Raw genomic sequence first — 13,892 nt, forward strand, 5'->3', positions numbered from 1 at the left:
CAACCACGAACAGTATGCTTTTTTAAATATTATTTAATTTAATAATGTAAATATATTAGAAACTGTCTTCTTTAATTGTTAATTTTGACCCGCTATGATCCAAAACAATACCATCACTCCATCTTCCAAATAATGACCAATTTCATATAATTATTTATATTTCTATAAAAAATTTATTACTTTTTAAAAGTTACAAGCTAGTTAGTGGGCGTATGGAGCTGCATGTGACCAATTAAATAATGCGTCTTTACCCAATCCAATATATTCAAAAGAGTCCTCCAATTTTTATATGGAACGTGCATAATAGTCAACCAACAAATCGTCATCAAGATTTATCAAATGTAAATTCGAGTACAACAATATTTATTTATTTTTAATTAAAAAAGCTGTTGGATGAAATTTAAGACTGAAAACCGCGAGAATTTTTCAATATTGGGGATAATATAGTAACACAAGGAAATTTGATTAACAAAATAGCTGGGAAATAGTGCTCTCTCTTTGTCTGGGATTCAAGAAAATCCAAGTTTAAAAAATGGCAAAGAAGAGAATAAAGCATTGTCATAGAACACAAAGACAAGAAAATCGGCCCAAATCTTACATAAAGACATGCGAAGATCGAAGTACTCCTAGCAACTATAACTTACAGTCATATCTTCGTAAGACCAGGGATTTGATCCAATAGATCCATGGATCACACAATGCTCGTAAATACAAGGCGTACTTAGTAGATTCTTCGGCGTACGCCTTTCAGCAAAATCGTTAGAGGACGACTCATTTTTCTGTGGTACAAAGAGGGTTTGAATATTTGCACCATACATTACAGGTTAGTCTGAGTCGGCCATAAATGTTCTATCTCAACAAATGTACTTCTTAACTATTGATGGTCAGCTAGAGCAGCTAAGAATATAAAGTGGGATTATGTTGTTTGTAAGGTATCAGAATCTTCCAACATGCGAGAGGAATGGAAGTTCGCCTTCAGTCCTTTGCCGTAGGCCGCAATGAGCAAAGCCTCAGCACGACCTACATGATTTGAAAATCAAGAAATGCTAAAAACTTATTTTTTGGAAATATAGAGAGAGGTTGCTAACCATGATCTTTCTTCCTTTTCAACAAGGAACTAATAGACGGAAATAGAGTGGAGGCAAGATCTCGGCTATCATCCTGCCAATCAAGATGTCAATATATATTTTGATATGCAAGTGCTGACAAAATATGACAGATTCTCATGTGTTCTTTTTCTCCTCTCTTTTAAAGTCTATACAGAGAGAAACTTAGAAATCAAAATATAGCATCATGATACATATATAACAAGAAGTTAAAATATTGGATGAAACCTTGCTTGAACGATCTCCAGATAGTTTAAATTCATTCTTCCACACAAATGATGGAACTGGAACAACAGAAAATCCTGATGCCACCAGAATCCCTATCCACAATCCATAGCCAAATCCCCCGCTCCACCATCCCTTAATGCAACAAAATGTATGTTTAAGAAACCAAAATCAAGGACAATACACAATTAGTTAGCAGAAAAATATACCCTGCTGAATTTACAACTGAAACTCAGTAGGTTATAAGTACAGGGGGGGCATTAAACCATTAAAGCCGGTTATACTATTTCTCACATGCATGATTGAAGTGTGTTGATAGGTTTCTGCTTATAGGTATCTGATTGTTCATGGAGCACCTATGCATACTTCTTAAAACTCATGTTATTCTTGGTATGCTTATTGATATTTCGAGTTTCTCACAGCGTGTTTTTGGTGGTGTTGAAAAAATTGTGAAATCTCCATTAGCACACAGTTGTATATATATCATCGAACTGTTTTTCACAACTGAACTTGATTCACCCAGTTGAGGCGTTGTGAAATGATTCATTGAGCAGTTAATGGGTATGTTCCAATGAAAAACCTGTCAAAAAAAGTTATACATAATTTGCTACACAGTTTTCGGGAAGACTCAACCGTCTTCCGAAAACGGATGTGGCTAAGTTGAAAAGACAATTATCTCGCTAGTTTACCATTGTGAAACTTCTAAAGACAGATTTTGAGTTTATTTTTACTGCTGATGAAATATCAACAGAGGTACACAAGCCGTAAGAGAAAATCACATGACAGAAAAAAACAATGGCCATGGAGATAAAAATTTTAGAAAGAATACCCATTTTCAGCTGATAAAGAATTTCTAACCTGCTTGCCATCTTGGGGAAAAGGAATTGATTGCTCTATATATGCAGTGGTTCCTGATCATGAGAAGCACCCAACAGAGTTTGAAAATATTTAGTTCGAGATATACTATGAATTATATCACATTGACATAATTAACAAATTTAAATCACACAATGTGATTATGAACGAAACCATTCGATCACTCTATCAATTATTCTGCTTTTTCTTTATACCTTTGTATTCTTCGATGGGAACATCTTTATAAATTCGAACATCCATGAGCACGCAAAACCAATGAAAGAATACAAAACTACTAAGACAAAGTAATTATTGATTTGCTTCATAGATATTAAAAGATATATATATTATCACGAGCAATAAAAATTATAAGGAGAAAGTGTTACTGAATTATTGTGGCCTCATAGGAAAAAAAGGCATCCTTTATGCATCAAAATTCAAATGATTATATAAGAAGTTAAAATCGAGAATCTGGTCGCATTCATGAAAAATGACATACCAATTGGAGCATCAATGGTTTGAAGTAATTGAATGATTGACTTTGCATCCAAGCGCTTTCGCACTCTTTTTCCTATCAGTACTTTCAAGTGAGGAGAATCAAATACCTAGAACATAGAAACAGAGCACCCATCTTAAATAAATGCAGTAGACCTAGAAAGTGTCTGCTAAAACAAAATCGAGAACTTGATAACCAAAACAAATTCAAGAACTCAATAACAGTGATATAACATGCATGAAAATAATTCAAGTTACGAACCCACGTGCTTGCAGAACCAAGCAATGTAGGACAACCGAGCTAAAAAATGAATCCAATATAAAGACTAGAGACACTCTCAAGTCTAAGTAAACACCACGGCCATAAACTTCTTGCACCTTGTCACATAATAACTAGAGACCAACAGCTAAAACCAACACCTGAGGAGAATTATCCGGTTTTAAGACTGCCAAGGCACCAGAGAGATCCGGGTCGACCCCAACAACCAGACCCGAGCTAGCATTGCAGCAATCCAAATCTCTCAATTCTGAATCTTGGATTTGAGAATTATCTGGCAACGGGAACGAAATGGACTCCAGCCACTTCAATTTCAATTGCTGAGCGTCTAAGTTTAGCTTACTTCTAACGGCTCTACCGCCTTTAGGTCTGGGGCACCGGACTGCGGGTTCCGGAATTGTGACTGTTTCCAGATCACTGGTGGTGGCAAAAGGCCGGAATGCAGTGGGAGTGAGGCGGAGGAGGAGCGGCGTTGATAATTTGGCGGCGATTGATGAGGTCATCAAACATTGGGGTTTTGGAGGGAAGAATTGGATTGGAAGAGTTTCCATAAAAATTCCGCTGGAAAACGGATGAATATCACTGGAATCGGAGAGCAAATACACCATTTCTGAGCCCAATTTCTTGTACTGGGCTTTTCTGAGCCCAATTGCTTTTACTGGGCTGGGCCTGACTTATAATGGGTCCAAATTCAAATTCTCTTCTCGTGTTTGAATAGTTGCAAATACCCTAGAAAATATATTTTATACCATTATATTTATTTATATTTATCTTACTTTTCACGGTCCTCGAAGAAAATATATATAATATTTAAATATAGTTTAGTTTTTTTTTTTTATTAACATAACAAACTTTATAGGAGACAGTTGTAATCAATTAAAATAAATATGTCTTATTACATTTATTATTTAATTTAATAAATCAAAAGGAGTAAAGGACCTTATAAAAACCACATCCTATTTTTAAAAGTGAATTTTCCAAAACTATTGTAATTTTTCACAATTTTAAAACTTCCTACAATTTCTCATACTTTCCTTCCTATTTATCTTTTCAAAAATATTTTAATTATCATTAATTTTTTTACAACTTAGTAAATTTTTATTATAAAAAATTATTTTAATAATTAAATATATGACGTACACTCAACGCGTGAAAAAAAGACTAGTGTATATATATATAAATGAGGATGACAAAAGAAGAAAAATAAGGCTTTCCATATGTGCTCTCTTCCGAAAATTTCTCAAGCAAATTGCAAGTAGAACCTTTGTAAAAAACGTAAAAATCTTCTAAATAAAATCAACGATCTTACAGAATTGCAAGTCTCTTTTGGCAAATTGATCGAGACGAACTCCGAAGAATTCCCTGTGAGTGTTATGAATGGCAGTGATGTTTTCATCTGGCATTATACCAAATGTGGCACTTACTTTGTCAAATCAAGATACCATGTAGCTATGAATTCACCACTGGAGATAATTCAATCTTGTTTCGTAAGTCACGACATTCAAATATCCAAAGCAAAATGAAGATCTTCATCTGTAAGGCCAATCAGAATATTATCCCACCAAGATTTCATTTAGCCTCAAGAAGAGTAATGATCAACACTATCTGTTCCCAGTGTAAAATCATTCCCAGAACAGATTTCATCTACCGTGGCATTGCTTTTGGGCAAAACATGTTTGGTCTGAAACTCAATCTGGCCAATACTCTCTCGGTTTAAGAGGCAATCTTTTATGGAGTTGTGGAACTAGGTTTTCTTGTCAGGGATGGAGGAGGATTTTGGTACTTTTGCAATGGTTTCTTGGCATCTTTGGTTGGAACACAACAGTTTGTGTTTGAGGGGAGACTGTCTTCCCCAAGTTTGGTTGTTGCTCGAGCAGGTAGCTTATGGAATCAATACACTTCGTGCCAATCTTTGCTCCCCGATCCGTCTCCTTCACCTTCTCCATCAGTTTTCTGGAGCATAAGTCCTCTTGGAACCATCAAAATAAAAGTCTTGGAACCATCAAAATAAATGTTGATGCAGTGGTGTTTCAGGGCTCAAGGCATTTTGGCGTTGGCATTGTCGCTCGCAACAATCTGGGAATTGTGTTGCTTGGTCAACGAGCTTTTTGGGTGTGTTTTCACCTTTCATTGCGGAGTTACCTGCGGTTTGGGAGGGTATTTTGATGGCACTGCAAAATCGTTGGCCTGATGTCATTTTTGAAACGGATGCACTAAACATGGTCTTATCTATATCCAAACCATCCCCGTTTGCAGCAAAAGGATCTATCATATCTTTTATCAACACCCACTGTGCCCAGGCTTTGAATTCGGAACCCAGTTTTTGTCCAAGAACTGCAAATCAGGTTGCACACTCATTGACATCTCATGGTTACTATCTTCTTAATGATTTTCCCAAGAGAAAGAATTTTTTCCCTTTATTTTTTCGTTCTCTTGTAAGTCACGACTTTGAGAATTTTTGTCGGATAATGAAATCATATATTTTCCACTAAAAAACATGAGGATTTATGTTTTTCTATAATCAAATCACCTCACTTCCATTCTGACATTTCCTAAGAATCGACTGACCGAACTCCCTATTTCCAGTTCTTACCTATTTGCTTCTACTTCAACTGTTCCTCAAGCCATGCAGCAATTAGGGGATCAACCCTCTTGGCTGAATTAACTACAAGAAAAACACATTACAACAAAATTATTCCTGTCGAGAAAATCTAACGTAACATCAAGAAAGATAATCAAGGATAAAGTACCATAACGGGATGCAAAGTTTCGGCCTTCCATTCACTTTTACTATTTTCAGTAAGTCCTGAATAGCAGGAAATCACGTTTACAATTTAAATAGATAATTATTTGATCAGTGAAGTGTGAATGCTATAGGTCATCACCTTGGTACTGATTTGGTGGACATGTTGCGGATAAATTTCAGCAACTGGGATCAAATAACGACAACAAGACAATGATAGATTAAAGAGGGAAACTAAAACTTATCGTCAGGCACAAAACCTCTTCGCAGCATTTCATCATGGAATTTAAAAGCTTCCTTCAAATTATCCTGAGAAACATAACCGTTTATTAACGATGTATATGATGATCTATCAGGGTCAATGCCACTCTCTATCATCTTTCTGTATATTTTTTCAGCTTCTTGCACTCTACCTAGCCTGCAAAACCCGTGGAGAATAGCATTATATGTTGTTACATCAGGAACTAGACCTTCGGTTTCCATTCGATTCACCAAGTCAAAAGCTGTATTGACATTCTCATCTTTCATGAAACCAAGAATGAGAGTGTTATATGTGATGCAATTGGGAAAAACTCCTTTCAATTCCATTTTCTTCAAGAAATCATATGCCTTTGTTAGATCACCATATCTGCTATAGCCTTTGATAAGAGAATTGCAAATCACAAGGTTTGGCCGAAGACCATTGTCAACCATCTCATTCCACAATCCGAATGCATCAGACAGAAAACCATCGTTACAGAATCCATTTATGAGTGTACCATATGTGATATCATTGGGATTTATAGTTTTAGAAATCATATCATCCTTCAACTCCATGGCTCTTTTCATTTCACCTATCCTACAAAATCCATCGATCAAGGTATTGTATGTGACCACATCCGGCTTCAGATTTCTCTGAAGCATGTGTCCAAACAAGGTTATAGCTTTATCCATTTGCCGGGTCTTACAATAGCCATTTATAAGAGTCGTATACGTGCAAAAATCAGGATAAACACCCCTTTCAATCATTTCATTTAAAAGTTTATCAGCCTCGCCAAGCATCTTTTCTTTACATAAGCCATTCAAGATAGTGTTGTAAGTCACCACATCCATGTGACAACCCTGTTTCACCATTTCATTGCGTGCCTTCATAGCTTCTATGATAGCGCCATTTCTGCAGAATCCACCAATAAGAATTGTATAAACAACAGTATCAGGTATCAAGCCTTTGGATTGCATAGCGTTATAATAAGCTATCATCTTCTCAAGATTCCCAGTTCTTGAAAACAAACCAACAATCGAACTATAACTAATCAAATCAGGGACAACACCCAAATGCAACATTTCTTCAATAATACCCTCGGCTTCCTCTGTGTCATTTTTTTTACAACATTCAACTAGCAGTCCATTATATGTGGTAGTATCGGGATACAGCCCAAACTGGACCATCTCATTTAAAACTTTCTTGGCTCTCTCATACTGCCCATTTTTACACAAGCCATTAATAATCAAATTATAAGTCAACAAACATGGTTTCAAACCCTTACCCTCCATCGACCTCATCAACTCGAGGCCTTTTTCCGTGCACCCTTCTCGAAAATATGCATTAATCAAAGTATTATGGGTGACAATATCTGCAAGAATCCCTCTTTCTTCCATTTCCATCAAAAATTTGTTCACCTTTTCCATTTTCCCATCTTTACACAACACATTTACCATGATGTTAAGGGTATAGACATTCATATCCCGTCTTTTTTTCACAATCTCCTCATACACTTCTACAGCCAAATCAACCCACCCGATCCTGCCAAGTCCTCCAAGAAGACAATTACAAGCATTTATAGATACACAAATATTTCGATATCTCAACAAACGGAACGCCTCTACAGCCTCCCTTAACTTCCTAGCTTGTACATAAGTCTTAATTAACAAATCAAAAACATATAAATTCGACCCACAATGTTTACAAGCCTCAACTAAAGAATCTACAATCTCGGTTCTTGAAGCCCCGCTTCTCCTAACCATTCGGAGAACCAAAGCCTGCGCATCAGACATTCTTTTACTTTTAACTAATGTGTGAACTGCAGCACTGATGGAACCGGAAGAATGCTTGAAATTTGGGTGATTTATAGCAACTAAATCAATAAATTTCTGACCCATTTGTAAATTGTTGCAACATATGTACATAATTTGAGCATATATAGATGGGTTTAACTGAAAAAACAAATGGTTATTTATTGACCCACCTTTCTTAAGAGCCCACAAAATATTTTCCACTATGAAAGAAGCTGAAGTAAGAGTTTGTGAATCGGATGAATAGCCATTCTTGTTTTGAACACAAATTGAGCGCCCTGTTTTGGAGAATTGCTTGTGATAACAGAAGAATATATGTCTGCTCCCCATTATCGAATAACACCGAACTCTCTAAAATGACAGATTGAGTTCCCAGCTTATAAAATGAACGCCTCTTTTTAGCTGATGAAGACTTTCCAACCTTCTTGCTGTCTTCGGGAAAAGGAATTGATTGCATATATAAGCAGTGGTTCCTGATCATGAGAAGCACCCAACGGAGTATATTATAGTCTGAGCTACCCTATGGGTTACAACAAGTTGACATTACAATCAAATTAATATCAAGATATCATAATAAAGAACAAAACGATTTGATCATTCTATGTCTATTATTTATTATGCTTTTTTCTTTATACGTTTGCCTCCTTCAATGGTAATATCTTTATGAGGTTTAACATCCTAGGAGCATGCAAAACCAATGAAAAAGAATACAAAACTACTAAGACAAAGTAATTATTGCTTTGCTTCGTAAATAATTAAATACATACGTATATATAATCTCGTGTAATAAAAATTATATGGAGCTAGGATACTGAAATGCTGTGACCTCATAGCCATTATTGGCATACTTTATGCATCAAATGATGATATAAGAAGTCAAATCAAGAATCGAGCTGAATTCATTGAAAATGACATAAACTGGAGCATTACTGGTTTGAAGTAATTGAATTATTGACTTAGCATCCAAGAGCTTTCGCACTGTTTTTCCTATCAGTACTTTCAAGCGAGGAAAGAGAATCAAAGACCTATAACATAGTAGTTTATGTAAATCAAATTCAATGTAGATAAACAGAGCACCCATCTTTAAAAAATGCAAAAGAGTTAGACACTGTTTTCTAACAAAACAAATTCGAGAACTTGATGAACAAAAGGAATTCAAGAACATAATAACAATGAGATAACATGCACGAAAATTATGCAAGTTACAATCACACGTGCTAGCAAAACCAAACACCATAACCCACTCTGCTTTCGGTCAACGATCATTATTTATGAATGGATCATAATAACCCAATGAAGTCAAAACTGACCGATCTGAAAAGAGAATCCAATCATTCTCAAAGTAAACACCACGCCATAAACTCCTTGCACCTTGTCACGTAATAAGCAGAGACTAACAGCTAAAACCGATACCTGAGAAGAGTTATCCGGTTTTAAGGCCAACGCTCCAGATAGATCCGGGTCGACTCCATCAACCAAACCCGGGCCTCCCAATTCCGAATCTTGGATTTGATTTTTATGATTGTCTGGCAATGGCCGTGAAATGAACTCCGGCCACTTCAACGTCAACTGCTAAGCGTCTAAATTTACCTTATCATCCCCTCTAACGGTTCTACCATCGCCATTCACCATTAGGTCTGGTGTTCCGAACTGCGTGTTGTGACTAATTCCGGATCACTGGCGGTGGCAAAAAGCCGGAATGCGGGGGGAGCGAGACGGAGGAGGAGCGGCGCTGATAATTTAGCGGCGATTCGTAATGTCATCAAACATTGGGGTTTGGACTTTGGAGGGAAGAATGGGATTGGAACTTGAACAGATTGGTTCCATACAAATTAAGCAGAAGTATAACTCGAACTGGCAAATATATATAGTCACAATTACTGGGCTGGGCCTGGGTCCAGCATAGGCCCATATTTTAAATTAGTCTCCTATACAAATTTAATTATCGGAAAAATATTATCGTTTAAAAAATAATGGCAAAAATAATTGTCTCCAAATTTAAAACATGTATATGCTATAAATTTAATAAGAAAATAGATGAAATGAAAGAAACGCGAGTTCGGATTATGACTCCGAACTATATTATTCATAACTGAGAATCCATATTTATATGATATAATACAAATATGTAGATAGAAAGATTGAGATATCAATCTTAATAGAAAATATAACTACATAATCATCTACATTCGCAATCATATTATAACACCCCTCCTTAGAAGATTATATATACAACAATTACTTCGTTGAATCTTTCGTTTGGCAAGATAGTTGCTTGAAAACTTCATGAAGAGTCGGGTGTTGTCTTGTTAAAACCTTGACAATAAAACCTAGTAGAAAAACTTGAACGAAGAAAAAAATATACAACAATAGATACTTCTCCTTGTATGTTTTCTTAACGATGAATACGCCTCATTAAAATTTTACTAGAAAAAATCCAATGAGACAAAAACCCAACGAAGGAAAAATAGTACGACATCTCTTACTTCTTGCTAACCGCCTCATTAAAACCATGTAATGAAAAATCGCTTGGAAAAATTCATAAAAAAGTTGTAACGAGTGCAGTCTGAATTACTCCGCCAGTTGCAAGTATCGCTTGAAATCTTTACGTCATTGCTCGATCTTTTGTGCTACTTTTTCAAAATTTAATATCAATAATATTCTTATGAAAAGATCGGTGACATTATCTTGAATTGATGCTTATATATGATGCTTCAGAACCAAAGATCATTTGAGCATTATCAAACAAACATCAATGGATGTAACACATTCGTATAAAAGTATTTTAATTGTTGTGGATGAACAATTAACATATATTCTTTCGTGAAATATCGAATTCATAGCTCAAAAGAAAATTTCATATTTTTCAAGTCTTTCTTCTTAAGTTTGTGTTTTAATTACTTGGCAGTTTTAATAAAATCTTCAGGAATATCTATTAATGTGATTGAATCACATGTGTCTGGATTATTTTAATCCTCATAATGACTTTTGTCATTTTATTGAAAATATAATCTTGGAGGTAGAATCTAATTTCATTTTATACTTTAAATCATTCATGAATTTTTCTGTGTATATCATTGTTCGGTCAACATATTCATTACAAGTGAAAACATTTTCTCATAATCGACTTCGGGTTCTTTTGAGAAGTTTTGGGTTAAAGTCAGGTCATATTGTCATATATCAATATCCAATATCTACAAACTCCAGTTTTATACACTCATTATATTGACAAAAGATATATTTAGATCAAAATAATTACAAATAATCATATTACTTTGATCTCATAGTTTTCATGAGACAAATAATTTGTTCAAATTTCATTTTCTTACGTATGTTTGTTAATCTTTCCGAAATAACATTGTTTTGATTTATCGATCTATTTTATTGTATCATGTAAAATTATTTCTTCTGAAGTTTTATACTTTCAAGATAAAAAATCTTTTGAATTTATGGTCGACTACGCTTCTGACATATTTAGATTTACTTGCAGGTAAAATACGATATGATATCGGATTCCAATAATTTATTTCAGATGTTTCATACACCTAAATCTCTTCTAGGGTTGGTTTTACTATTATATATATCATGATCTCTTCAGGACAGTCAGCCTCAATAATTTGACATATAAGTTATTCCATATTTTCGTTTGAAGGTGTTATTTGTTTTTATATTCAAAAACCAATTCGATTTATATTGTTTCAAACGATAAAACTAAATTGTTCAACTAGAATATTTATAATAACTAAATAATATATCTTAATAAATAACACATTAAGTCAAAGAATGTATTTGAAAATTAAAATTTGAATTTCAGGTTTACTTTATATCAAACAATGTATTTGTAAACTAAATTTTAAGGGTTCATTTTATATTTCATAAGAACCGATGGAAAACGACAAAATATTCTCATTCATTTACATTTAACTTTTATGTTCAACCCCTTAAATGTTAGAAAACATTGCTTTATTAAAATAATAATTGATATTGCAATATAAAAATAACATTATTATTGATTCAAGATACTTCAGCATAAATTCCAATATATTTTCAGTCCTTGCTTGAGAGTCAATATGACGTTTTTTTTTTTTTTTTTTTTTTTGCATAATCAATATTTTTTTACAAAAACTTTGGCTCAAGCCAATATCAACATTAACTAATTGACATAATGTCTATATCATTTTATGCGGGAAACATATCACATCCTCAAAATATGACACATTATTTTCAGAATCAATGATTTAATAGTTGATTTGAGGTATATGATTATTAATCACCATTTTTAGTGATTGTATATTCAAGAAATTATTATTCTTAGTAAATATTTTCGTAAACATCAGGTTACAAGTCGTATACCTACATTTATAATCACCTTTTCATTCCAGAAATATAGAGATTCGGTCCCAATTTGAATAACTTATCCTGATACCAAATCTAACAATTCAATATATAAGAATTCTTAAATCTTATAATCTTTTGGTTGATTAATTCAAAAATCTTCTTATTGATCTGTTCAATCTCATATCATCAATCTCGTCAGATATTTACTCGAATCAAATCAAGTAGGAGTAAGTAATACAAATAAATCAAACACATACGCACAATTCATTTGTGCCTATTCAAGTGTACACAAGACTCAATCGAGCATTCCCAGCTATGCTCTGATACCATACTGTGTGGGGCCCTTAGCTCCTAATCGTTATTACAATGCAATCTGATTAGGGTTAACTAATTACAGCGGAAAACGAGTTTAAAATTTCTTTACAATGAGCCCGAAATATTTCTTCTATAATTTAAATACTAAAAATAGTATTTAATCTCACATCATAAACATGCCCACACGAAATCATAACCAATAATATACAAACAACTCATATCCTCGGGACATGCCCCGGTATATAAATACATATACATATATACTGGGAACAAGACATAAACATAAAACCTCAGCCCAAACTGTGGCTCCCTCCAGAAGTACCCTCTCCGGTCTCCTGATATCCTGGAGTACCTGCCATTTTCCACACACAAAGACAACAACAGCCCCCCTTGGGGGTGAGCAAAGCTCCGTATGGAACAACCAATCATATATACCACAGATATCTAAACAATGATATATGGTATGCAATGCATGTATGTCGTGGAGGTATCAGGTCAAATGCACATCCACTAAGCACATGTCAGAATCAAACGAATCGCTACCAAATCAATGCTCGAGCTGGCACACCGGCCTCAATAAGGGATACTCGTATGATAGCGTCGACAAAGCGCCATCAAATCCCAAATCTCATATCCAATCATCGGGGCAACAAATGTCTATGCTTTACGGGTCATATAATACCAACATAGCAATTGTGTTCACAAACCCCAGAATCCAATCAAATCATATCAAGGTATCCAAGAATCATAGCTCAACGTGCATGTCATGTATCGATGTATGCATCAAACGATGTGTGTTAACAAAACATTTATTTTATACATCGATATCTCAATCTCAATGTTATGTATGCCACATCAATCAACAAATAAGGCATATAGACACATAATCTCATTTCAAATCAATCCAATCAAACCGACATATATCATATAATACAGATACTTGTCGTATGTTACCCGGTCGCAACATACCTTATTTTTGATTATCCAAACTTGATATCTTCAATGTTGAATGAAATCTACACAAGTCCATATATTTATTTCTATTTCAGTTTCTCATTCGATAATCCAAATATGTCTACCGATTTATTTCCTATGATTCTTCAATTTGTTAAACTAAATTGAAGCAATTATTGCTAATTATCATTTTTTAATATTTAGTTCTCCTTCTCGCAAATCAACATGTGATAGTAGAAAATACAAGAAACTGTTAATTAAAACTATTTAGCTAATCTCTTCATTAATTGACATGGGTGTGTGTATATATATATATACACTACCTATTCAAATAAAAAACTTCTCCAATCCTAAAATAAACGAAGATAACTCACCCTTCTCAGAAAATTTGTAGTAACTCAACAACTGTGATTTCTCAACTAGTACTTCAAATTTTGATTTTTAACGAAATTCCTTGGTCGGCTTCTCCCTGCTTTCGCTCGGTCTTCTTTGCTTTCGTTTCACTCCTGTAATTGAGATTATCTCACCGCCT

General features: G+C 34.4%; 2 protein-coding genes across 11 annotated transcripts; both read right to left on the minus strand.

The window, feature by feature from the left end:
- Nucleotides 1-540: 540 nt before the first annotated feature.
- Nucleotides 541-3,581, minus strand: LOC142539265 (Holliday junction resolvase MOC1, chloroplastic-like). The gene is made up of 6 exons (XM_075644587.1): nucleotides 3,102-3,581; nucleotides 2,686-2,791; nucleotides 2,190-2,242; nucleotides 1,335-1,466; nucleotides 1,089-1,161; nucleotides 541-1,020 (listed from the first exon to the last, which is right to left on the minus strand). The coding sequence occupies exons 1-6, from the start codon at nucleotides 3,564-3,566 to the stop codon at nucleotides 917-919; spliced, it is 933 nt and encodes a 310-aa protein (XP_075500702.1). The 5' UTR covers nucleotides 3,567-3,581; the 3' UTR covers nucleotides 541-916.
- A 570-nt stretch (nucleotides 3,582-4,151) lies between these two features.
- On the minus strand, nucleotides 4,152-9,583 carry LOC142539266 (uncharacterized). Of its 10 annotated transcripts, none has more exons than XM_075644589.1 (4): nucleotides 9,167-9,583; nucleotides 5,844-8,226; nucleotides 5,709-5,764; nucleotides 4,152-5,623 (listed from the first exon to the last, which is right to left on the minus strand). In XM_075644589.1, exon 2 carries the CDS (start codon nucleotides 8,081-8,083, stop codon nucleotides 5,936-5,938), a length of 2,148 nt encoding a protein of 715 aa, XP_075500704.1. In that variant the 5' UTR covers nucleotides 8,084-8,226; nucleotides 9,167-9,583; the 3' UTR covers nucleotides 4,152-5,623; nucleotides 5,709-5,764; nucleotides 5,844-5,935. The 10 variants fall into 10 exon arrangements, with proteins under 10 accessions (XP_075500704.1, XP_075500712.1, XP_075500711.1 ...); XM_075644597.1 differs by having other exon boundaries at nucleotides 4,152-5,292; nucleotides 5,552-5,614; nucleotides 5,709-8,226; XM_075644596.1 differs by having other exon boundaries at nucleotides 4,152-5,292; nucleotides 5,552-5,623; nucleotides 5,709-8,226.
- Between the last annotated feature and the right edge of the window lie 4,309 nt (nucleotides 9,584-13,892).

The sequence above is a fragment of the Primulina tabacum genome, chromosome 3, assembly GCF_025594145.1.
Source record: "Primulina tabacum isolate GXHZ01 chromosome 3, ASM2559414v2, whole genome shotgun sequence".
In the NCBI taxonomy this organism is placed as follows: Eukaryota; Viridiplantae; Streptophyta; class Magnoliopsida; order Lamiales; family Gesneriaceae; genus Primulina; species Primulina tabacum.